Source organism: Vanacampus margaritifer, chromosome 1 (assembly GCF_051991255.1).
Source record: "Vanacampus margaritifer isolate UIUO_Vmar chromosome 1, RoL_Vmar_1.0, whole genome shotgun sequence".
Taxonomy (NCBI): Eukaryota; Metazoa; Chordata; class Actinopteri; order Syngnathiformes; family Syngnathidae; genus Vanacampus; species Vanacampus margaritifer.
The window spans coordinates 3,022,718-3,048,894 of record NC_135432.1 but is presented as its reverse complement, the minus strand read 5'-3'; the positions used below and the strand labels follow the sequence as shown (position 1 = coordinate 3,048,894).

The following is a 26,177-nucleotide window of genomic DNA, read 5'->3' as shown; positions in this document are numbered from 1 at the left end:
CCAAGATGGACGAAAAGCAGGTTAGTTTTGCAAATCCAAACCTTTAATTGTGGTAAAATCACAACGGATGCACAATATTGTTTTTCCTTTAGTGTAGTGCTCCTCTTCGTGCACAACTGCTAAACTAATACACAAAGCAAATACTAACTAGCAGGCTTGTGGCACCGAGTGTCCACGCTGAACTGTCTGGCCAGTCAATAATGGTGACAACATCAGGCTTCATGCACTGGGAGTAGAACATCTTTTTTTTTTTTTTAATCACCTTATGAAATAAAACCAAAAAAGTTAGCCTGTTGTATATTTTTTTTTCCATTCTCCAGATTTCCTTCAACGATTTAAAGGGCCATCAATTTACATGAGCAAATTTTGGAATACAAAAGGCTGCATATCTTGGATGTGCCACCGACTCGGGAGGGGGGGGGGGGGCATGTGCTGTGGCCCCCGTTGCATTCTGGAGCAAAGAGGCAGAAGCGCTACACCGAGTCATCATACATGGACCGCCCATTTCCTGACTGGCCGGACGCTCAGCAGTGAGCGCATGAGCACACTGTGCCTGAAAATATGCAGATCACAACAACATAGCAATAGAACCACAGTAACTTCTGTGTTATAGACTTTGAACATCCCCACTTGATAGACAATCACACAAAGGGTATCAACAGGAAGGAAAAGTGTCAAAAAACTAATGAACAACAAAAAACTGACTTGGAGCGAATCTGGACATGTTTGTACTGCATGTTTTTTTTTTCTTTTTCATTCTTTTTTTTTTTTACAAAATGGTTTTTGATTCTTACAATTTAATCCAAACCTTGGCATATTCGATACAATAGTCTCAAATTATAATTTTTGGGGGGCCAATTGAAAATGGCTGCTAATGGTGTATTATTATTATTATTATTATTATCATCATAATTGGCATCGGAACCTGTTGAACAAACAGGTCGGTGGATCTGAGTCCAATGAGACTTTGAAGGTAATCGCTTTCTCTCCATACGTTACATCTGCTGCAAAGCCGGCGACTGCTAATGCTGTTGGAGGTCCAATTGTTTGGTCAAAGTTTGCCATTACAGCTTGTGACGCGACGGACGCAGAGAAATCCGATTACGCCGTTATTAAAAAGCTCACACTACCCCAGAAAAATAGAAATTTTCACTCATACCAATGACATTCAACATTCATGTGCCAGTGTTTTTGTTCACTGTCTTTTGGTCAAGTCACTTTTTTTCTTTTTTTAAACATTTGCACTAGGCTTATAAAAATAAATATTTCTCAAAAATGTTTGATAAATTACACAAACTAGCGAAAGTAGACACAAGAACTTTGGGTGCAAACAGCTGGATCTTGCCGTTAATCTGAACTACAACTCAAACCGGTCTCCACAAACAGAGATTCACACCTGTAACATCCTTTCCCACATGCACGCAAACGCACACACGCACGCATTTCTTATATTACTACGGAGGATGTGTCGTCCTTTTGGCAACTACAAACACTCCTCTTGAGAGGTGTTGGAGGACCTGTGCTACAGAAGACATTTGAAGAACTTTGTAAAAACTTAATAGGATTTTTCAGTCTTTCTACAAACGGGAGGCCTGCAGGCCGCAGCAAAGGGAGCATAGCACCATGAAATTGTTCCACCTCTTCGTCTCTAGAGTCTGCTAAATTACCACAGAAGCTCAGAATTCTCGGCCATGGTGGTGCCACCCATACAAACAACTCAACGGCAACACCATCAAGTGTATTAGGACTATCTGTCTTGAATTTAAGGCATCAAAAGGTAAATGATTGGCTATGGAGACTATGTGTGACGTACCAAGCTTCACCACCAGAGGGCAACGACAGACCCAGAAAAAGCAGGGGGCGGGGGGAACTTACAGCAGCTATGCCTGAAACTGTGCAATCAGTGCTTTAAGCTAAATGCTAAAATCAGCAGGCTAACCTGCTGGTAATAAACAACGTTAGGTTACAGGTTTGAGACAATTACGAGCAGCTAAAGTCAACTAAAAGTTACAAGTGTGTGTGTGTGTGAGAACACCCAGCCCCAACACACACTACTTCAGCCTGGAAGGAAGAATTTCAAGGCACCGAGCACGTCAGTGTTCATGACAGCAAAGTGCATGCAAACCACAAGAAGATCTCTGTTGAATGAACTGCGGAAGTTAACGGAGAGTGGGCGGGGTTTGTGGCACCAAAACATGCCGATTGTCATTTGCAAGCCTACCGTCTACTTGGTGTCAAGTGAGCGTCACTCACATGACAGCCCCTGTGGTCAAATCTGTCATTTTCGCCGTGGGCTGAAAATCTGAGCCAATTCAGCCCCAAATGCGTCAATCTGTCTTTGACCACATCTGTGCGACGCTCATCCCCGTCACTACAGCGAGACGCACGTTTCATGGGATTCGTTACGGCGTGCAAGAGCTCCCCCCCACTGCACGTCAACAAAATTCTGCTTTTAGGGACTACATTGAATGTGACCTCCCAACAAACTACACAACCTCTCAGTGTAACGCAGAGAAATGAACACCAAAAAAAAAAGTTGAACAGAGGACAGAAAAAAGGGGGTAAAAAAAAAGCCTGAACTAAAAAAAAAAACCTTCTATTGAACTGCAACACTTGTTTTTGCATGTCTAAATTGCTTGACCAAAAAAATACAACAACACTTGCATATGTCCAATGGTCTTAGCCCAGAGCTTGGCTGCCATTTTGAGAAATTCTATTGGAATCAAATTGTCCACTGAACTCAGCTCCCTGGGCAACGCGGAGCCCAGCACTGAGTGAACAAGCACATTTTCACTCAACTATTTACATGTTATCTACATGTGAATTTCTTCATGTAAATCAAATAAAATTCACACCCTGATTTTTGCCGTTCCGCTCCGAATGCAAGGTGGGATCGTCTTCTTCAGCAGGGCCGCGTGCAATTGTGTCCTCATTTTGCTGCTTTGCTTTAACGTGTGGTTCTGTTGTGTCGCGGGCCAACTCGCCACGTGGCTCATCATCATCATCATCATCCTTTAGTAGTTTGCCAATCTCAAACCTTCAAAAGTAAACAATCTATCCGTCTTACTCCCCCTCGAACCTCTGCTGCCCTGCTGGGAAACTCAGGCCCGATGTTGTATGCATTCAACCCGACCACAGCAAATCCAAAAACACTCAAAGCAATACTGGAATGATAAATATGTTTTTGTTTTTTTGTTTTTTTAAAGAGAAAACTCTTCATGTGACTCTCCAGGATAGAGTGAGCAGGGAATTTTGGATCTCGGAGTCTTTTTAGTCATGTTTCCCCTTGAAAGACGCTTTTGGCCAAAAAGGGCTTGTAAAGTTTGTGGGTGGAGGCGGAGTCAAGTTTCCAGGAGCATAGGAACGCCAAGAGTTGGCACAACAGAAATGGGCACTGTTTGATGAGACTTAACGATCCAGAGGCAGCAAGCTCACTATTTGATTAAAAAAAATTAAATAAAATACAGCCTTAAAGTCTGATGCAAGTTTGCTGCACTGCTTAGTCCAATTCTTCCTCAGTGGCCCAACTGCTGAAATACCAACTTTTGGCAATTCTGCGAGGAACTCCTTGACTTCAAGCTCAAAGCAGAGCTGCAGGATTGACATCCGATTTCTACAAGTACAAAGCCACAAAGCTTTTATGCTTTTAAGAAGCGGACCGGATGAGGAATCACGTTGGGAGTTTCCTCACGGCAGTTTGACCACGTTTAGTTAGTTTAACTTTTAGTTTTGCCAAGGTTTGATTTAGTTCAAGTCTAGCTTGTTTCCTTCCAAAGAGAAATCAAGATAACAAACCCATACATGACATTAAATATGTTTTTTTTTTCTTCACAGAACAGAAATAAGAAAAGCTCGAATTCTTGAAGGCACAGTACAGAAACAAATGATTTGACTTTGTTGTTATTTTGTCCGATGATTCTGTTAGCTGACATTTCAAGGGACGGGCAACGATGCTTGCTAGCATTCAAATTTCCATCCCAGAATTTCCTGGGTCTCTTCAGACATCTTTACAAGACAAGAAACCTGCATATCCATACTTCAATTAAAAGAAAAGGTTAAAAAAAACAAAAACAAGAATAATATTTGTGGCCTCTCTTCCAGATGGGAGGCTTCAGCCACTTCCTATGTCTGAATTGGTTTCATGTCTCAGTGCTGTTTTTTTTTTTTTATTGTTTTTTTGTTTTTGTTTTACTTGTACGTTGGACATGCGTGAAACACAAAGATGACCCGAGGTTAGGGAGAGGCTCGACTGTCAAAAACGTGTCGAAGCCAAAATTCAAATATGAAAAGTGACACAAAGAAAGCATCCCGCATGGGGGGGAATGTTGAAAAAGAACCAAATGGAAGAATCCCTTTGCCATGTAGTCTGTTGTGAGATTTCACCATGAAAGAAGTTTAGAGTACACTGTCCTGTCCAGGGATGTTGTGGGGGTGCGGCATCATGAGTATATTTATAATCGCATGCACATAGCTTCTAAATGTTGATTGACTAGGGCGGCAGATGGAGCGAGGACAACAGAGTTGAGAAATGAAGACAGCTGAGTGGGGAGGGGACAAAATGTGTGTGTGTGTGTGTGAGAGAATTAATAGTCTAGTTGCCCCACCAGTCAACTTGAGAGTGTGAGTAGTTGCCGCCGTAGCCGTCGCTTGTGTAGAAGGTTCCAAAGCCACCTGCAGAAGACATTTTTCAATTTTGTCTCAGTTTTCGTCCAGTTGCAATCTCGCTTGGTAGATTTTAACACGATAATCAACCTCATCTCGTTTTTATTTAGTCGACTATAAATCGAGCATTTTAGTCTTTAATTTAGTCCAAGAATTTTTTTTTTTATTTGTCTAATTTTAGTCAACAAAACTGTCACCTTTTTAGTCTAGTGTTAGTCAGGACAATCATTTTACACCCCTGTTTTTTTGTCAGCAGACAATGTTGAACATTTCGGATCTAAAACAATTTTACATGAATCTTTCTCATCTTTTAGATGAAAAACAAGTTGAAACAAAATGACAGTATATCAACATGCTATGAGTTACTAAATTAGCTAGCATTAGATAGCGGCCGTATTAACATTAATGTTGGAACGTTACAGGCGTTGGATTAATGTTCCGCTATAAGTATAATGTACTTTTTTTTTTAACCTTTCATCGTGAATCCACCTCCTTTCTGTCTGTCCCATGTTTTTGTGCATGTTGCACTCGCTAGCTGCAGATTTGAAAGGGGGTGTGTCACATGACAGATTAGCAGAGACAAGATTTTACAAAATCATATCATTTTCGTCTCGTTTTTCTTCATGAACTAAAATGTCCATAACTTTTTGGTCCAGTTTTTATTAAGTGAAGTACATTTCCGTCTCGTCGAAAATGCATACTGATTTAGTCCCACTTATTATTTATTAATGAGGGTTTTAGTCCGGTGAAAATGTGTGTTGACGAAATTATTTTGGTTTAGTTTCCATTGGTGAAATGAACACTAGCAAAGACAGAGGTCATGTTGATATTTTCCTAAAATTGCCAAGAAAATCCCAACCCTACCTCCTGCAAAGCCACGGGCTCCTCCATGTCCTGCTTGGTTCCGAACGCCACGCCCTCCAAAGCCGCCAGCGTTGCCTACAGCGGCCGTCTGACGATAGTCACGGGCTCCAAAACCACCGGCAAACCTGCAAAAGCAATCCAAAATTCAACCAAAGCATGAATGGATTTTGTTATGGACTGCACGCAACATCTCCAGGGGAAAGCGTGTGCGTTTGCGTGTGGACCTCTTAGAGCGCCCGCGGCTGCTGCTCTTGTGCTGGTGCTCATAGGCCAGGCTCTCCAGCCATGAAGGAACTTCCTGTTTGGCTTCCACCAGGATGTCAAGCAGGTCTTTAGTGATGTTCCCGTTCTTGTCATTGAAGAACGATGTGGCCAGTCCTGAAGGGGAAAACGTATCACAGGGATGTGATTTGACCAAAGTGAAATTATCTGAAAATTTAGCCGGGGGTCTGGGGGCACCCAGCTAGGTCCAGGGCAGTGCCCTGGTGGGGGGACAAGGGGGGCGAAGCCCCCCGGAGCTCATGGGTTTTCCGTGCTTTTAAGTACTTTCAATGCACTCACATGACAAAGAAATAGACAAAACAACAGCATAAATTTTCAATGTATATTGAACTATCCCATATAAAATGGCAGTTTTAGTCAACTCAAAATCAGTCACATTCAAAAACATTGGACTGCCTTTGCTTTTAAAAACTATCACTGAGAATATCATCATATCTAACTAATGTGATTACTAAGTTAACACATAAATAATGTTGAAGAGTTCAAATTTCATGAACAAATAATTGTATCATGACCAAATGAAAAGTAACTCATATTAGAGCATACCACAAATGTCTTTGTTATAGCAGAAGATGCTATCTGTCGGAGTCATGTGCATACACAATGAAGTACTAAAAAAAAAATAAAAAATAAAAAATAAAATAAAAAAAATAAAAAAAATCGGAATTTTTTTTTGGGGGGGGGGGATAAAAAAAAGCGGAATTCCGCGAATTTGCGGAAAAATCACATCCCTGGTATCATTCTGTTTTCTTTCGTTTAAAAGGGCAGCCAATTCAAAAATGTTTTTTACATTACATTCTATGCACCCCCACTAGTCTAAAAACAATATTCTGATCAATAATGCATTTGTGTAACATGGATTACGCAACAAAATCCACCAGTTTGTATCCATCTCAGTGGGCGGCCATTTTGCCACTTGCTGTTGACTGAAAAAGGCATCACAGTGCCAAAGGTCTCAGCTTGCGAATGTGACATGGCTAAACCTAGAAAACAGGTGAGCACTGTGATGTCAAGTGGCAAAATGGCTAGTTGGGTACTAATTGGTGACTTTTTCTGCTTAATTCATGTTTCATAAACACAATTTTAATCAGAATGCCATGTTAACACTTGAATGGGTGCATAGAGCAAATTATTGTAGAGAAAATTTGGGACAAAATTTTCGCTTTGAAGCAGTGATTGCAAAGTGTTGCCAACGGGTAGTAAGTAATAAGGCGTCCTCAATGGCACTGACAAGGCTACGGATGGCGCGTAATGAATTAGCTGTGTGGTCAAGAGTGGCACAAGAAGGCACCCTTATCAAGTGTTTTGCATACAAACAGCTAATGCAATTATGATTAGTGGAGGTTTGGTGACTGATTTAGTTACATGAGCAAAAAACGAGGACACCATCCCAGTGAATCTCAGGTTGGACTTGATTTTAATTTGAAAAACAAAACAAAAAACGCTTTTAACGTCAGACTGGAGTGGATCATTTCAATTCCTTGCACATCTATAGATTGAAGCAAAAATCATTCTCAATCAAATCATTTTGAATCCAAAATCGTTCTCAACCGAAAATGGATTCTGAATCGAATCGCAGACCCCAAAATCGGAATCGATTCGTGAGACATTCAAAGATTCCCATCAACCCATTTTTATTTGCATTTTCAAGAATTCGCAAACAAGTTTTTTCGCTTGGAGGGGGTGGATTTTGAAGCGTGTCGGAAAAAAATTATGTAAATAAACGTTGACAAGACCGTCGCACGTTTTGACCGGATAGTACGTCACACATACGATTGTATAGTCACAAAGAAATGGCGGACACTAAAGTAAGGCCTGTTTGGCGGGACAACGAAACAGAAATTTTTGGGGAATTAAAGAAGCGAATATTAATGCTATTTTAGATGGAAAACAGCAAAGAAACGCTACGGTTTATTAAGAATTACAAAAGCAAACTCATACGACGTCATCGCATTGTCGCAGTCACTTCCTGGTCTTTTTCTTCTTCTTTTAAATTGCTGGTAGATCACATCTCTCAGAGTCCCCTCTCAATATTTGCAAAAGAAGTCGCATGTGTGTTTTGCGCATTCTCAGTTAATTCGCTTACATTTTTTTCAAAACAATTGGATGGAAACCCGACTACCGCGGGCACTCACGGTGACACAAGCAGATCATCTTACCCAAGTTTCCTACTCGTCCCGTGCGTCCAATTCGGTGGACATACTCCTCGATATCACTCGGCAGATCAAAGTTAATAACGTGTTTGACATTGGAGATGTCAAGACCACGGGCTGCAACCTGAGTGGTAGCAAAAGAAGTTTGTGAATATATACACGCGCTGTGCTGCATTTTGCTCAATTGAAATGCTACTGACAGCTGTAGCCACCAAGATGGGGCATTTTCCAGATCGGAACTGGCTTAGAGCCTCCTCTCTGTCCCTCTGGGAGCGGTCGCCATGGATGCTGGTGCAGGCGTAACCTTCTCGGTACAGGAAGTCCTCCAAGGCATCGGCGCCTTTTTTGGTCTCCACAAAAACCAGAGTCAGCGAGTCCTTGCCTAGTCGTCCAAAAAGAAAAGAAACAACTGAGAGTTAACTCGCATATTTCACTCGCAAATGAGCTTCAAAACACAAGCGAGGATCGAGTTACAACAATATAGTTCTTTTAGCCAGCTCTGTTGAAATATTACGGCTGCTTATGTTGGTGATGACAAATGAAAAACATGCACGGCAGGACGTATGGATAAAAACAAGCAGAAATACATCAAAAATAATATCAATAATAACCATGACCACTGATTAAAAGCAACACGCTGAACAGATAGATGACTTTTGGAATAGAAACTTTTGGCATGTTCGACTACAGATCCGACTCATGCCAGGATGCACAGAACCGATGAGATACCACACTAAGATGAGAACCGCAGGCAGGTAAGCAAACTTGTCGTTACAAAAAAATACAAAAAAAAAAAAACAAAAAAACGTTGTGATTGTGAGTTTCTCTGGTAAAGAGCTTACCAGGCTTCTCCATGTTCTCTCCAGTATTGTCCTGCACTTCGCTGGGGATGACTTGGGATAAAACCACACCAAACCATCAACACCAACTACTGCACTTGCCCTCACACTAATACAGGAAGCACGTTTTGTGTCTGCTTTTGTGTACGTATGTGGAACGTTGCTACCGGGGCAGAAGACCGATGATGCGTTCCGACAGTCTCACCTGTGGCACTGAGCAGGTCCAGCAGAAAAGATCTCTTGTCGCTCTCTTCCACCCAAACCACCTTCTGAGTGATGTTCTCTGAAGTGGAGCCCACTCGTCCCACCGCCAGGAAGATGTAGTCATCCAGGAAATCCCTGGCCAGAATCTGCAGGGAGAAGAAGCACGAGTTACAGGTTTTTGCTGCGGTGAGAACAGAGATGAACGCTCGCACCTGTATTTCTTTGGGAAAGGTGGCGCTGAACATCATGGTCTGCCGACTGCCTTTGGGAGGCATGGTGTCCTGTTCGACGATGCGCCGTATCTGAGGCTCAAAGCCCATGTCCAGCATTCGATCCGCTTCATCCAGGACAAGGTACCTACGGCAAGAGTAGACGTCGAGCTGTAAACTGAAGACAATCAAAGACGACCACAACCAGGCCCGGCCTGGGCCATCTGGAGAGGCGGGACAATTCCCGGTGGGTTCGTTTCAAAGAGCGTGCACGTCTTTTTAATTTGATTGTCTTATTGCCAATTAAATGGAATTCCAAAGCTGCATCTATAGGCTATTATATTTTATATAGCACTGACTGCGTGCCTTTGTTACTAAGGGTGTCACCGTGTTATAATAATTTAATAACAAACGTAGCAAAACTTTAATCCACAAATAGAAACAATAACAATATAACTATATTAACCCTTGTAGGGGTGTTTAGAAAAAATTGAGTCGGCAATATATTGCCATATTACAGCGCGCAATTCTCGAATCGATTCAATATGCGGCCGAATCGATTTTTAAACATTCATTTTTTATGGGAATATTCAACAAAACGTCTTTACACATTAAGCATGGAAGAATGTTATATTAATGGAACATTAAGCCTTAATATTTTATTTCAGTGCTGTTCAAACATGAAACAGACAGCAATTGTAATGATATTTCAGATAAATAAATACATTTTCAAACAAATCTTACAGTGTACATGTACAAGTTTACTGATTAGTATTTTCTAAATGTAGATTTTTTTTAATCGAAATAATCAATGTATAGATTCGTATCGGGATTAATCGGTATCGAATAGAATCGGCAAGTACTAGGCAATTCACACCCCTAAACCCTTGTCTGAACAAAAATAACACATAAAAGAGGCAAAACACAATCACATGTTACTAGTAACGGCAACAAAGCATGATGGGAAATCCTTCTACAATTACTATTGCTGTCTTCAAGTTTGCGTCAGTCATCTTAGTAGTGCACCAGAAATGGTGAGAACCGGTTTCAAGATAACAGTACTAACTGGAAGTGTTAGCTGCCTAACTCTTGCAAGTGTGCTTTGTTAAGTGTAAAATGTCTTATCCCATTTAATGTCCGTCCGTCCGTCTTCTTCCGCTTATCCGGGGTCGGGTCGCGGGGGCAGCAGCTTTAGCAGGGAAGCCCAGACTTCCCTCTCCCCAGCCACTTCAGCCAGCTCATCCGACGGGACCCCAAGGCGTTCCCAGGACAGCCGAGAGACATAGTCTCTCCAGCGTGTCCTGGGTCGTCCCCGGGGCCTCCTGCCGGTAGGACATGCCCGGAACACCTCCCCAGGGAGGCGTCCAGGAGGCATCCGAACCAGATGCCCGAGCCACCTCAACTGGTTCCTCTCAACGTGGAGGAGCAGCGACTCGACGCTGAGTCCCTCTCGGATGACCGAGCTTCTCACCCTATCTCTAAGGGAGAGCCCGGCTACCCTGCGGAGGAAACTCATTTCGGCCGCTTGTATCCGGGATCTTGTTCTTTCGGTCACGACCCACAGCTCAGGGTAGGAACGTAGATCGACCGGTAAATCGAGAGCTTCGCCTTTCGGCTCAGCTCCTTCTTCACCACAACGGACCGATACAGCGTCCGCATCACTGCAGACGCTGCACCGATCCGCCTGTCGATCTCCCGCTCTAACCTACCCTCACTCGTGAACAAGACCCCAAGATACTTGAACTCCTCCACTTGGGGCAGGACCTCCTCCCCGACCCGGAGAGGGCACTCCACCCTTTTCCGACTGAGGACCATGGTCTCGGATTTGGAGGTGCTGATCCTCATCCCAACCGCTTCACACTCGGCTGCGAACCGCTCCAGTGAGAGCTGGAGGTCACGGCTTGAAGAAGCCAACAGCACCACATCATCTGCAAAAAGCAGAGATGCAATGCTGAGGCCACCAAACCGGACCCCCTCAACGCCTCGGCTACGCCTAGAAATTCTGTCCATAAAAGTTATGAACAGAATCGGTGACAAAGGGCAACCTTGGCGGAGTCCAACCCTCACCGGAAACAAATTCGACTTACTGCCGGCAATGCGGACCAGACTCTGACATCGGTCGTACAGGGACCGAATGGCCCGTATCAGGGGGCTCGGTAGCCCATACTCCCGAAGCACCCCCCACAGAACTCCCCGAGGTACACGGTCAAACGCCTTCTCCAAGTCCACAAAGCACATGTGGACTGGTTGGGCGAATTCCCACGCACCCTCGAGGATCCTGCTGAGGGTGTAGAGCTGGTCCACTGTTCCACGGCCGGGACGAAAACCACACTGCTCCTCCTGGATCCGAGATTCGACCTCCCGACGGACCCTCCTCTCCAGCACCCCTGAATAGACCTTACCTGGGAGGCTGAGGAGTGTGATCCCTCTAAAGTTGGAACACACCCTCCGGTCCCCCTTCTTAAAAAGGGGAACCACCACCCCGGTCTGCCAATCCAGAGGCACCGTCCCCGATGTCCACGCGATGCTGCAGAGACGTGTCAACCACGACAGCCCCACAACATCCAGAGCCTTCAGGAACTCCGGGCGGATCTCATCCACCCCCGAGGCCCTGCCACCGAGAAGCTTTCCAACCACCTCGGCGACTTCGACCCCAGAGATAGGGGAGCCCACTTCAGAGTCCCCAGACCCTGCTTCCTCAAAGGAAGGCGTGTTGGTGGAATTGAGGAAGTCTTCGAAGTACTCTCCCCACCGGTTCACGACGTCCCGAGTCGAGGTCAACAGCACTCCGTCTCCACTATACACAGTGTTAACGGTGCACTGCTTTCCTCTCCTGAGACGCCGGATGGTGGACCAGAATTTCCTCGAAGCCGTCCGGAAGTCGTTTTCCATGGCCTCACCGAACTCCTCCCATGCCCGAGTTTTTGCCTCAGCGACCGCCAAAGCCGCATTCCGCTTGGCCAGCCGGTACCCGTCAGCAGCCTCCGGAGTCCCACAGGCCAAAAAGGCCCGATAGGACTCCTTCTTCAGCTTGACGGCATCCCTTACCGCTGGTGTCCACCAGCGGGTTCGAGGATTGCCGCCACGACAGGCACCAACCACCTTACGGCCACAGCTCCGATCGGCCGCCTCAACAATTGAAGCGCGGAACATGGTCCACTCGGACTCAATGTCCCCCGCCTCCCCCGGGACAATGGAGAAGCTCTGCCGGAGATGGGCGTTGAAACTCTTTCTGACAGGGGATTCTGCCAGACGTTCCCAGCAGACCCTCACAGTACGTTTGGGCCTGCCTGGTCGGACCGGCATCTTACCCCGCCATCGGAGCCAACACACCACCAGGTGGTGATCAGTTGACAGCTCCGCCCTCTCTTAACCCGAGTGTCCAACACATACGGCCGCAAGTCCGATGACACGACTACAAAGTCGATCATCGAACTACGGCCTAGGGTGTCCTGGTGCCAGGTGCACATATGGACACTCTTGTGCTTGAACATGGTGTTCGTTATGGACAGTCCGTGGCGAGCACAGAAGTCCAGTAACAAAACACCACTCGGGTTTCGATCGGGGGGGCCATTCCTCCCAATCACGCCCCTCCAGGTCTCACTGTCATTACCCACGTGAGCGTTGAAGTCCCCCAGTAGAACGAGGGAGTCTCCAGGGGGTGCGCTCTCCAGCACACCCTCCAAGGACTCCAGAAAGGGTGGGTACTCTGAGCTGCTGTTCGGTGCATAAGCACAAACAACAGTCATGACCCGTCCCCCCACCCGAAGGCGGAGGGAGGCTACCCTCTCATTCACCGGGGTAAACCCCAACGTACAGGCGGCTAGCTGGGGGGCAATGAGTATGCCCACACCTGCTCTGCGCCTCTCACCGTGGGCAACTCCAGAGTGGAAGAGGGTCCAGCCCCTCTCGAGAGGATTGGTACCAGAACCCAAGCCGTGTGTGGAGGTGAGTCCGACTATATCTAGTCGGAACTTCTCAGCCTCGCACACCAGTTCGAGCTCCTTCCCTGTCAGAGAGGTGACATTCCATGTCCCCAGAGCTAGCTTCAGTAGCCGGGGGTCAGACCGCCAAGGCCCCCGCCTTTGGCTGCCACCCAACTCACTGCGCACCCGACCCCTTTGGCCCCTTCCACCGGTGGTGAGCCCATGGGAAGGGGGACCCACGTTGCCTTTTCGGGCTGTGCCCGGCCGGTCCCCATGGGTATAGGCCCGGCCACCAGACGCTCGCCTTCGAGCCCCACCTCCAGGCCTAGCTCCAGAGGGGGGCCCCGGTGACCCGCGTCCGGGCAAGGGAAACGAAAATCCAATGTTTGTACTCATCATTGGGGTCGTTTGAGCCATGCTTTGTCTGGTCCCTCACCTAGGACCTGTTTGCCTTGGGTGGCCCTACCAGGGGCATGAAGCCCCGGACAACATAGCTCCCAGGCTCATTGGGACACGCAAACCCCTCCACCACGATAAGGTGATGACTCACGGAGGGGCCCATTTAATGTACATATGCTTATTAGTCCCTTTTTGTTGTCCATTCAATGTTCACATACTTGTTCAAATAAATGATCGTGTTCTTGTAAGAGCATTCAATTGTAAATTACATTTTTGATCAAATGCAATATGAACAGAGGTGGCAAATTCAGGTCCAGAAAGTAAAAACCCTGCCGCAGTTAGCTAGCTCCCTAGCTAGCTCCCATGGTACTCATTTACCTGCTAAGGAGCTAGCTAGCTAGCACCTGGGGCTAAAGCCAAACTGCGGCAGGGTTTTTACTTTCTGGACCTGGATTTGCCACCTCTGAATATGAATATCGTTGGAGGGAATGTTAATCTATTTGACATTGATACACGAACAGTAAAATTGTGTATGTTCACTAAAACGTTAACTAATGTGGGCCGGTCAACCAACAAACATCAAAGCTCCCTGGCGGAGGTCTACTGTCCATATCTTACTTGCAGTAGTCAAGTCCAATCTTGCCCCTCTCCATCATGTCTACCAGTCTTCCGGGGGTGGCCACCAGCAGGTGACACCCTCGTTCCAGATCTCGAATCTGCTGGCCAATGTCTGCTCCTCCATACACGACGCAGGGACGCACTCTGGACCGGTATGAAAACTAAAACACAATAATTATGTTATTTTTAAACGCCTTTCAATGCAGAATGAGTTAAACAAGAAAAAAAGGGTAAACTTATGAATATTCTTTTTTATTTGACATATGATATGGAAACCTACCTTCCTGGCTTCATCATAAATCTGTAGCGCCAACTCTCGAGTAGGGGCCAGGACCAGAGAAATGGGGTACTGCTTACGACGGCCATATTTTCCATTCTCCTACAATTAGTGGAATAATTATCATATGGTATTCAATCAACAGCAGTTTGTAGGTGGTAGATTAACATCCGTGTCAGAAAAAACTGAATCTAAATTGACAAAGAAATAAGGACAGTACAGCTGAGCATACCGTCTACCTCCATCTAGGACAACAACGTATGAATTATGGCACACATTATTAAAGGTGCCATAGTATGAAAATGCACTTTAGTGGGGTTTTCTATCAGTCATATGCATCCCCGGCCTGTCCAACCGGGTATGAAAAAAGTCCGTCCGCGACTTCTTTAGCTTTCTCGTCCTTTCTAAGATGTGTGCTTCAAACGGGCAGATTTAGTGACGTCAAAAAGACACGGCAGTGCACTTGACCCAAACCCCTCGGGTTAGTGGCACCACCTCTGGTAAAGGTTTATGCCCACTGAAATTCGAGAAGCAGACTGTGCCTTTCTTTTTCTCTCCCTGCTCGCAAATACTAAAAGGGGAAACAATGACCAGGAAAAAGTGGTTGCCTCCTTCGTCCCAAGTCTTTGAGAAGACAGTGGATTCATTTTATTTTTGAAGGACGTGTACGGACATCATTTCTCAAAGGACTGTTTTGTTAGTTGAAAGCCTGTTCAGACCTGAATTGGCAACACGTTTAAACATAAGTTTAACATTTTTGATTTAGCCTTCCTTCCTATCCTTTCTAATAAGAGATGTGCACCTTCTACCATATTACTGGTGTATTTTTACTGCCTAAAACGGGAGCTACATTTGTCGTGTGGAGGTTGTTTGGTTACAAGAGGTCAGATATGATAAAGCAGTGGTTGGGTAATATGAAGTGGTTGCGTATTGTTGTTTTGTCAACTCGCCACCTAGTCAGCATGACTTTGTGATGCTAACCGGCCGCTAAGTGGTCTCGACGAGACGGCTTGCACGTTGCGACCGCGCAGTTGCCTAAATGTGCACATTTGCGTTATTCTTAACAGCGTGTAAATGTCTACAAGCATTCACGGCAAATCGGAGACATTCACGGCAGAATAACATTTGCGGGAGATTTGCCGGTTACGGCAAAATAACCATTGCCTAAACAATCACAAACTAAAACTACAACATAGTCTCTGTAGTAACGTTATGCTACTTTTTCTTATGGTAAAACGTTATGCCACTTTTCCACATATTAAAATAGTTGTCAAATGTGTAAAAGACATGTCTGTATTTTTCTTTTCTTCTGCTCCCATGGCCAGTCGTTTCCATTCACAACATTAGCACATGGCTACCATGACCCCTTCGTATGGCCTGGGCGTGGCCTGGGCGTGGACTGGCGCAGCCATTTACATAAAAGTGACACACCACTAAAACAAGCTGTTTTGAAAAGAGCGTTTTTTTTGGCCGATTTAGGGATTGCAAAAATGTCTTTCAGACATGTCTTTTACACATTTGAGAACTATTTTAGCATGTTGAAAAATTGAATAATATGAGCCCTTTAAGTCTTGTAAGTGGTAGCGGTTTGCTGATTTGCTAGTGAGTGATTGTCACATTTGGATCCAATGCAGTCCAGGCTGTAATGCCAATACACACCCTACCAAAAGTATCAGAACAGTTAGGCTATTGCCGCTTTTTTGCTATCAACTCTAAACATTGTTTTGCATAAGAGGTGTGTTAAATGTCATGCTCTACAGGGTTGAAGTCTAGAGATTGTCATGGCAGGTCTAAAACCTTCCTCATTTTCACCCCTGATGAGCTCCTCATTTGTTTTGCTGCATGAGGAAGGAAATCACAACTATGTGGAAGACAAAATGTTTCTGCAGAACTCCAAAAGGCATTAAAGCGACAGTGTGTAGAAATGAGTGCCATCTAGTGGTGAACCAATAGAATGCAATGACCTAAAATTAAAGGCACTCGCACTACGGTGCCTCAGAGAGACCACACTTCACAAGCCCACCATCAATTACTACATTTGCGAAATTCTTCTCCTTCGTGTATCCGTAGCAGAAAGATGGCGGCGATCATGTCAGCCTCCCGAAAGGTGCGGCATAACCTATATAATATTATTAGATTACCAGACAGACGATAATTTCTTTTAAATGTACGTTGATGTGACAGAACATATTTTTTTCATATTTATTAAAATTATTAGTGTTTTTTTTTATTTTATGAATTAATTATTACTTCACCACTAGATGTCGCTAAATCCTACACACTGTGCCTTTAAGACCACTGAAAATCCCTGAAAGCAGCTGTCTGGTTTCCATTCCGGTTGCATTTCTGACTGATCGGCGTAGACATTCTGTACAGTTTGCTTGAATAATCTAAAACGTAAATTCTACAGTACCAAGGCAACAAAACAAACCAGGCAGTCACGTGCAATCCATATTTTTTGCTCACAATGGATGCATTTGAACAAAAGGTGCAAGCTTCTAAGTTGTATATCATATTCATTCTGTATCGACTTGAAAATCAAAGCTGAAATGCTGATCTTTTGTCTCATACGTTTGATGTCAACCCCAAATGTTTTTAGTTTACAGTAAAAATAAAAGGCATTGTCTCTTTTTTGGGAGGGGAGTGAAAGTAGAAAAAAAAAATTCCACACCTGCCCAGAGGCTTTAGCTGCATTAAGAGCATCTCCTGGTCCCTCAGCGTAGATCTGGCTGAGAATTGGCAGCAGGAATGCCGCCGTCTTCCCAGAACCTACGCACAAAACATGGCAAAAATGTTGTGTGGCTTCCATCTGGTTCTGCATATTAAGACTTATTGCAGGACGTCATACCCGTCTGCGCGCAGGCCATGAGGTCTCGTTTGGACTTGACGATTGGAATGGCATATTTCTGGACAGGGGTCGGTCGGGTGTAGCGACTCAAGGCAATGTTGCCCATGATAATCTCACCCATGTCGATGTCCTGGAACTACACGACACGTGCATTGGTCACACTTGCAAAACAAAACGGGTGAAAGTAACGTAACAGACATTCCATTCTGACTTACGCTCTCAATGTGATGAGGGCAATTCTGCCCGGTGGCCTCGACAGGAATGTCATCGTATTTCTCAAAATTAATCCCAGTGTTGCTGGCGGAGAACAATTCGCTAGAGAAAAGAATGAGGACCAGTTGAATACTATTTGCGGATTATTGTCCAAGCATATTTAACGCTCTGCTTAAAAAAAAAAGAAAAAAAGGGGGCCTTATAAAGTTAGTTTGCAGGCTACTTCCTAATCCGTCAGTCATTACCAAAAGGCAGCTTGCCACCATGAATGGTTTCGCACAGCACAGTGACAAAGTTGACTAAATTCGCCACAAAAAAAAGCTGTTGTACTGGATATCACAAGACCGGACACTTTGTTGGAGTCTAAGTCCATATTGACATTCCTCCTTATTCCTCCTGTCTTTGGTCCCACTTACTGCTCAAGCCGTTCGTTGAGTGGCGTCGGTTTGGACCAGTCTCCTTCAGTGCAGGGCTCCTCGACCCAGCGGCTGTTCCCACCTCCGCCACCACTGTACCCACCATGGTCAAACCTAAGGGGGAAAAAAAATACAGTTAAGTCTAACAAATGAGCATCCGCAACCTTTACAATGTTCTAAATAGGATTCCAACGACACCGGTACCTTGACTTAACAGTTTCATTTGTTCCATGAGCAAGTTCGTCGCCCTAAATTTGCTTATTTTGCTTTTACAAGTTATTTTTACTTAAAATAAAATTGTCGGACAAGATCATTCTGCTTGTTTTAAGATAATTGTTACTTAATTGTCTTATTTGTTCAAGCAGCCTTAGCATTGAGTGTCAGCAGACAGTTTTAAGTACTGAGGCTTAAAACCAACATTTTCCAGATTATAAGATGACTACCCAACATCAAAGGTCCTGAACTGGGCTTTCATAATTCATTTTTTTAGTTTATTTTAAGATTTTGCACAATCTAGTAATAAAAAAAAATGGTGGGGGGGGGGGGTGAAAACAATCAAACAAAAGTGCAATATAGCACTTTATTGTAAGCAATGTTTTCTTGTAAAAATCATCAGTTTGTGGTTTTGTTATAATTATTAAGTCCATTTTTCCTCTTTCCAGTAAATATAGTACCAGCTCAGTGGTCTAGCGGTATAGTGTCTACCCTCACACTGGGACGTTGTGAGTTCAATCCCTGGCTGGGTCATACCCAAATGCAATTAAAAATGGGACCCGTTACTTCCCTCCTTGACACTCAGGCTAAGTTGGCCAAACATAAACGAGTAGGTAGGAATTTGGAGAGCTTCTCGGTGGCAGGGCCTCGTGGGTGGATGAGATCCGCCCGGAGTTCCTAAAGGCTCTGGATGTCGTGGGGCTGTCGTGGTTGACACGTCTCGACAACATTGCATGGGACAGTGGGACAGTGCCTCTGGATTGGCAGATCTCCTCAGCCTCCCAGGTAAGGTCTATCCAGGGGTGCTGGAGAGGAGGGTCCGTCGGGAAGTCGAATCTCGGATTTAGGAGGAGCAGTGTGGTTTTCGTCCCGGCCGTGGAACAGTGGACCAGCTCTACACCCTCAGCAGGATCCTTGAGGGTGCGTGGGAGTTCGCCCAACCAGTCCACATGTGCTTTGAGTACTTGGAGAAGGCGTTTGACCGTGTCCCTCGGGGAGTGCTTCGGGAGTATGGGGTATCGGGCCCCCTGATACGGGCTATTCGGTCCCTGTACGACCGATGTCAGAGTTTGGTCCGCATTGCCGGCAGTAAGTCTTATTCGTTTCCTGTGAGGGTTGGACTCCGCTAAGGTTGCCCTTTGTCACCGATTCTGTTCATAACTTTTATGGACAGAATTTCTAGGCGTAGCCGAAGCGTTGAGGGGGTCCGGTTTGGTGGCCTCAACATTGCATCTCTGCTTTTTGCAGATGATGTTGGTTTCTTCAAGCCGTGATCTTCAGCTCTCACTTGAGCGGTTCGCAGCCGAGTGTGAAGCGGTTGGGATGAAGATCAGCACCTCCAAATCCAAGACCATGGTCCTCAGTCGGAAAAGGGTGGAATGCCCTCTCCGGGTCGGAGATGAGATCCTGCCCCAAGTGGAGGAGTTGGGGTCTTGTTCACGAGTGAGGGTAGGTTAGAGTGGGAGATCGACAGGCGGATTGGTGCAGCATCTGCAGTGATGCGGACACTGTATCGGTCCGTTGTGGTGAAGAAGGAGCTGAGCAGAAAGGCAAAGCTCTCGATTTACCGGTCGATCTACGCTCCTGCCCTCACCTATGGTCACGAGCTGTGGGTCGTTTCCTCCGCAGGGTAGCCGGACTCTCCCTTAGAGATAGGGTGAGAAGCTCGGTCATCCGGGAGGGACTCAGCGTCGAGCCGCTACTCCTCCGCGTTGAGAGGAACCAGTTGAGGTGGCTCGGGCATCTGGTTCGGATGCCTCCTGGACGCCTCCCTGGGGAGGTGTTCCGGGCATGTCCTACCGGCGGGAGGCCCCGGGGACAACCCAGGACACGCTGGAGAGACTACGTCTCTCGGCTGGCCTGGGAACGCCTTGGGATCCCGTCGGAGGAGCTGGCTGAAGTGGCTGGGGAGAGGGAAGTTTGGGCTTCCCTGCTAAAGCTGCTGCCCCCGCGACCCGACCCCGGATAAGCGGAATTGAAGACGGAACATAACGGAATTTTGAGTTCGACAGCTTGAAAAAGTCAATATTAATTGGTTTTAGTCTAAAAATACTATTTTCAAGACCGCTGTGGTTAATGTGAGCCTTGTATTATTTTCTTATTTTTCAAAATCTTGCAGGTAAATTTAAGTCAAATGTTCTTGTTTCGTTGGCAGATAACTTAATAGCTTATTTGGAGTAATAATTTTTTTATTTCACCTTTTTTTTCAAAACCAAATTTTCTACTGTCATTTAACTGACTTCCCCTTTAATTTACGTTTCATTTTTCACTTGGCTCAACCGGGTCGTATACGAATCTTGCTCGAATTTTGGCTCGGAAATAAAGCACAAAAAACGCATACGCAAAAACAAATTGACCAAGCAATTGCTTGCAACTAAAATAAAACTCTTAGGACGGGGAACTGTCAGTAAATCGAGGCTACACTTTACTTGTACGCATTTATTCAGTAACTTTCATCAAGCTTGGCCTTAAATGGAAAGGGAGAACTTTACTATCATCTCACCGTCCACGATTTGCATTGCTTCTGTCATTGAAGAAAGCAGATTTGCCTCGATTGTTGCCGAAGCTGCTGTAGGCGTCCTTGGCAGTGTTCCAACCGCCAGCGTCTGACAAGGCCGTAGAACATAAGAAAGAAAAAAAAAAAGACGTCAGGTTTCCTCAAGCAAGCATTCGAGTCAATGTTTACACGCGGTCAAACAGGATCACTACCTTTGTTTTCATACAAGCCGAAGGCCATTGGCTGAGCAGGGTTGATGGGATTGAAGGATCCACCTCTGTTGCCACGATAGCCGCCTCCGCCCATGCCCCCTCGGCCCCGCTCCATGCGAGGCGGGCCACGGTTGTAAGCGTTCCCGCCAGTCATGCGGTTGTCATGGTAGCCATTGACAAAGTTGCCGCGGGCTCCATCCCAACCAACTGGAGAGAGAGAACTGTAACTCAATAACTGTCGACCAGCGACTCAAAGTTCAGACGAAAGGCATCTTACAGGCGGCGGCAGGTGCGATGGTGTAGCCTGCCCTGGCAGCAAAGACATTTCCTCCTGGAATAAAGAGAGAATAATTCACCAATGGTTTCACCTGTTACAAATGCAACTCAATAAAAAGGTGGAATGTGGACACTTTGTCGAGAGAGCAGTGAAGTGAATGCAGCAAGTTAGTAGCTTTTTAAAACGTAGCATTCTGAGTCACGTGGGGCCTCTAGGATTCATATAAAGTATTTTGTCGGAAGAAGCACTAAATAGATGCTCCTCACCATTTTTAGGACCATCTTTGTTCCGTAAATGTGGAGGAATGTATCTTCCTGCAGACACGAGAGAGACATCAGCCTCATTCTAATAATCAGTATAGGGCAGGTACATACAATCAAAACCTAAAAACATCCTCAATGTGACAAATTGAGGTGGTGTTGTGCAACATTCACACACAGCGCCAAATTATGGCTGCATGCAGTTGCCTCTATATCTCCAAGGCATCACTTGCTTTATCAGCATGGGTTGTCGTTCCCAACTGATCTCACAGGTAAAAAACATGAAAGAAAATAGGAAGTGCTTACTGTTGGTGCCGCCACCTTGTCCGTCTGCCACATTCAAGTCTAGGACAGCAAGCTGGGGATGGAAACACAAGTATTAGCAAAGATTTGCGTCATAAACGTTAAAACCCTACACCCCTCCCCCCCTCCCACCCCAAAAAGAGGGCCAACTTTTATCCCAAAATACAATTTGGGTCACACACATGTACAGTATCTCAAGGAACCACTAGTTGTACCTCAATTTCATGCAGTACATGACCAAGTTAAGTCGAATCTAAAATATCTATACCATGATTCCCTGCCAATGTGTTATGCCATCAGGTGTGGGAAATCCTCAAATTTCACTTAAATTTTCCAACAATTATTCATTACAAATGATGTACTATCTCTTTTGTTTATCTATCAATGCCAGCGACACCGGGTATAAAAGTGAAATGCTCTTCCCACATGCCTCAACGTTTGATCAACAAATACCACCGGGAAGAGGAACTTATAGAATCAATCAACAACTTGATAATTACTCAACTAGATATTCGACGAATCAACATCTTGATAATCTGCGCCCTAATGTACTCTGGGGACGGGAACTAATACGTTTTGGCTTTATCCCGTCAGCCCTCAGTAATTATGTATGTTGTAAATTGATTGTCCGAAAGGAAAAAGGAACACATTTAAAAAAAAAAAAAAAGTTTTTTAACATGCCAACATCATTTCGGTAGGTAGGCTTTATAGGCTATAATAGAAATCACTTTGCAATGAAATAAAAAAAAATGGTCTCCATAAAATATAAATTAAAATTAATTTAATAGCAAGAGCGCCAGTACACTATCTTTACAACACTACAATGTCAGCAACAGCCTAAATGGTGGAAAATCGTTCATGACAAAAAGTGAAATGAGAGGTGGGCCAAGACTTTTGCACAGAACTACATGTGCCATTCACCAGTGCGTGGGATTCAATTCCGCATTAAAACCTTCAGCAAATTGTCTTGGATTGCAACTGGGAACATATATCAGATATTACTTCATTAAATGATGACTGCAATGTTGCGTCCTGTTCATTTCATTGGGCAATATGAGGACTGTTTTCGAAATCTCTTGATTTGGCTCAACCAAGCACAGTTGACAGTCAGATGCATTTTCCTACGTGGCTCGTGACGCAGAATAATTGAGCATTTTCATTAGGTATGAGAGTACAAAACCCGTACAACAGCTTGTGTCGCGCTGTCTAATGCAGCATTTTGAGCGTGCCAACTCCACAGGCTCGAAGCTTTAGCGCACCTCCATTTTATTTTGTGTCGAGCTGCAAGACAAACGCAGTCAAGATAATAGCGGATGGATGCGTTTCATATGCTCACCGGAGGGCGCCGACGGAGGCCCACTGTTATTTTGCAATCGCTTTTCGGCATTAAATCACAATTTATGAGCACTATAACGTTTCATTAAAGAACACGTTTGGGCAAATGTATTTGTGATAATGTTAAATGCAACAGTACGTCAAAAAATATTGGGGCGAAATACGCATAACAGGTTGACCACACCGCATTTGTAGTGACTGAAGCGCACCCAATGCTAGCACGATAGCAACTCGCTAGCGGTTGTTAGCCGGTATGCTAACATCATTCTAAGACTTTTTTTTCTCTCTTCGCATGACGCCACAAGCAACATCAAACGAGCTGCTTACCTGTTGTTCTAGACCATGGACATTCTCGACGGACACATGACTCATCACTATGGAATATGGAGGAAAAATGTTGACGTTGAGAAAAAGACCTCTTTGTTTGCCGGGGTTCGATGTAACGTTATCGCCCCTTTGTCGCGTGCCTCGCCGCGACAAAAGAGATATTCGGCACGTTTGGAAGAATAGCCGACAGTTTGCAGAACGCACGGTGAAGTTCGCTTAAAATTCCACTACGTTGTTGACCAAAGGTGGGACTTGATGCAAACCCAGCTGATGTCGATTTGTTCTACAGCTGGGAATAAAGATGTGTTAAGAAAGCACGCGTGAACAAAATGGAAAAAAAAAAACATCCGGTGAGGGTTGAAAAATAAAGGTATCATAAAGGTCCAGTAGAACGTGTAAAAAAACTAATTGGAAATCACAAAATAATATCTCATGTTTTGAAGGTGTTTTATCGTCGGGAGAGAATATATGTTTTATGTATAAAGAATTGGATCAAATTATCCGGATATCATTTTTGCACAGAAAAAAAGGTCACAACTTCAGTACTGTACAAAAAAGTTCAAACTATTTAATCTGAAGGAAAGTTTGCTCTCAACCAGTCAAAGATTTCATTTTACAAAGCAAAATAAAATTACGTTTAAAATAAATATAAAGGCCATGTTAATTTGTTTTAATCAAGCCAAAACAAAACATCTGTTGTTGAAAAAGTGTTTGTCCCCTTTCTGATTTTTTAAATGAGTATTATTATTTTTGCATGTTTCCCATCATCAAACATATTTCAATAATAATCAAAGACAACACAAAATGCATTTTTTAAATAAATTCTTTCATCAGTGAAAGGGGGGGGGGGGGTTAAACTTACATGGCCCTGTGTGAAAAGTGATTGCCCCCTAAACGTAATTGATTGGGCTACCCTTAGCAGCAGCGACCAAAATCAAGCATTTTCTTGTACTGGCACTGAGTCTTTTCACATCTCTGTGGAGTGTGGAGATATTTTGGCCCACTCTTGCTTGCATAATTGCTTTAATTAATCAACGCCAGAGGGGTTTTGAGCATGAATAGCCTTTTAAAGGTTAATGCCAGAGCAATTCAGTCAGATTCAAGTGTGGACTTTGACCTGGATTCAAGAGAAACACACAAAGCAGTACTGACTATTGTGAGTGCTCAGTCAAAACGTAATCGAATTTACTGTACCTGAAATGACAATGACACATGAGCTGGATTTTGAGGAAACCAGCATGGGTGATGTTCTTGAGAACATTGGGAGGCCCACTATAGCTGAATCACCCATCAGACAGATGGTCTCCAGCAGAACGTCTTGTTAACTCATTCACTGCCATTGACGGCTATAGACGTCAAAAATTCATTTGACCATTTAACATTTTTTTCCACTTTTGTTAACAAGAGTATGAAAACCTAGATTTTTTTTTTTTTAGAAATACAGATATAAAATATGTGATTAATCGTGAGTTAACTATGGAAGTCATGCGATTAATTACAATTTAAAATTTTAATCGCCTGACGCGACTTAAAGATTATTAAAAATTCAGGGCGTCAGGCGATTCATTTTTTTAATTGTAATTAATCGCATGACTTCACTAGTTAACTCACAATTAATCACAAATTTGATATCTGTTCTAAATGTACAATAAAAAAATATATAGGTTTTCATACTCTTGTTAACACAAGTAGAACAATTTTTAAACTAATAGAAATAGTTCAAATGAATTTTTGACATCTATAGCCGTCAATGGCATTGAATGAGTTAAGCTTTGGGGTTGGGGTTCTGTCAATGATGGCAATGAGTCCAAGCAATGAGGTAGCAAAACGGTCCCTTACCATGATACACACTCACCATATTTGACAGACGGGAGATTTTAGTGGTAGTATGCTTCTGTCCACACACAATAGTTGCGCATTTAGACACTCTTTCGCATATTCATTTCTGTTGTGACTGAAAATCACGATTCATGAAGCTGATGGTTGAAAGTGAAAGAAGTATTATTATCACAAAGCTGATGGTATACGTTTTGACCACTAAATTGTTGCAAGTCCTGCAACAAGACACTAGATGGTGCTATATTACTTAAAAAAAAACAGCTCATTGACTATTCATCAGCACCTAAGATCAGACATCTTTCTTTTTCTTTCTTTCTTAAAAAAATCAAACTCCCTTCTAGTACTGAACAGTACGCGTATGAATACAACAATGAAACCGTCATAAAATGTTATATCATGTAGTTATTTTGCAGTCTTACTGAGTATTAGAAACAGCTTTCAGTACCAATAATGATAAATTAGTTTCCCATTACAGTGTCCACCAAAACTGAGCATCATTATGTTTAAAGGTAGTTTTTTTTTTCCTTCTGCCCGCTCTTGCATTGGATTTCATTAGCCCTTAAAAATGTAAACTTAGACGAAGTAATCTTCTGTATGAATGTGTATTCGTATAATGAGCAGCAGAAAACTAAATGAAAGCACCCCCCATGATAACCCTGCAACTAGATGCACAAGAAAGCGGGTGGGGTGAGGGTTAGTAATCTGTGGTGCTTGCCCCCATCTTTCCTCACGTACACATTTCATCATGGACCAGAAGGGGGTGCACTATTCTGCAAACAGTGTCACTGGCGGTGGCAGATGGTGGAAGGAATGAAAGGCAGATGGAAAAATCACTTCCAACATGTTTATCGTTGTCAAGTTTGTGTTGGGGGGGTAGCTGGTCCCCTTGGGTTAATGAAAAACACGAGGGAAATTTGCACAAGCACCAAGTGCAAGTTTGATGTGTTAATACAGATCCAGTCAGTTGGCTCAGCCATGATGGTGGAGTTGAAGTGTTTGGGCAG

At 44.2% G+C, this 26,177-nt stretch overlaps 1 protein-coding gene across 3 annotated transcripts; it reads right to left on the bottom strand.

Moving 5' to 3' along the window:
- Positions 1 to 21: 21 nt before the first annotated feature.
- Positions 22 to 23,668, bottom strand: LOC144053190 (ATP-dependent RNA helicase DDX3Y-like). 3 transcript variants are annotated; one of them, XM_077567338.1, is made up of 20 exons: positions 23,335 to 23,668; positions 21,676 to 21,727; positions 21,376 to 21,423; positions 21,110 to 21,163; positions 20,833 to 21,039; positions 20,627 to 20,729; positions 17,911 to 18,024; positions 17,497 to 17,596; positions 17,282 to 17,417; positions 17,105 to 17,202; positions 14,437 to 14,535; positions 14,157 to 14,317; positions 9,217 to 9,361; positions 9,006 to 9,150; positions 8,804 to 8,854; positions 8,162 to 8,343; positions 7,968 to 8,085; positions 5,751 to 5,904; positions 5,527 to 5,651; positions 22 to 4,671 (listed from the first exon to the last, which is right to left on the bottom strand). In XM_077567338.1, the coding sequence occupies exons 1-20, from the start codon at positions 23,377 to 23,379 to the stop codon at positions 4,592 to 4,594; spliced, it is 2,217 nt and encodes a 738-aa protein (XP_077423464.1). In that variant the 5' UTR covers positions 23,380 to 23,668; the 3' UTR covers positions 22 to 4,591. The 3 variants fall into 3 exon arrangements, with proteins under 3 accessions (XP_077423464.1, XP_077423483.1, XP_077423473.1); XM_077567357.1 differs by lacking the exon at positions 8,804 to 8,854 and having other exon boundaries at positions 23,335 to 23,667; XM_077567347.1 differs by lacking the exon at positions 21,376 to 21,423 and having other exon boundaries at positions 23,335 to 23,667.
- Positions 23,669 to 26,177: the final 2,509 nt, after the last annotated feature.

Bases quoted from the DNA above. Each gene is read 5' to 3' on its own strand.
- LOC144053190 (XM_077567338.1), bottom strand. From the start codon at position 23,379: ATGAGTCATGTGTCCGTCGAGAATGTCCATGGTCTAGAACAACAG. The intron at 9,362-14,156 runs GTAAGATATGGA...CTCTTGCCGTAG, and splicing joins ATTGGACTTGACTACTGCAA to GTACCTTGTCCTGGATGAAG. The intron at 8,086-8,161 runs GTCAGTAGCATT...GCTACCACTCAG, and splicing joins CCATCTTGGTGGCTACAGCT to GTTGCAGCCCGTGGTCTTGA.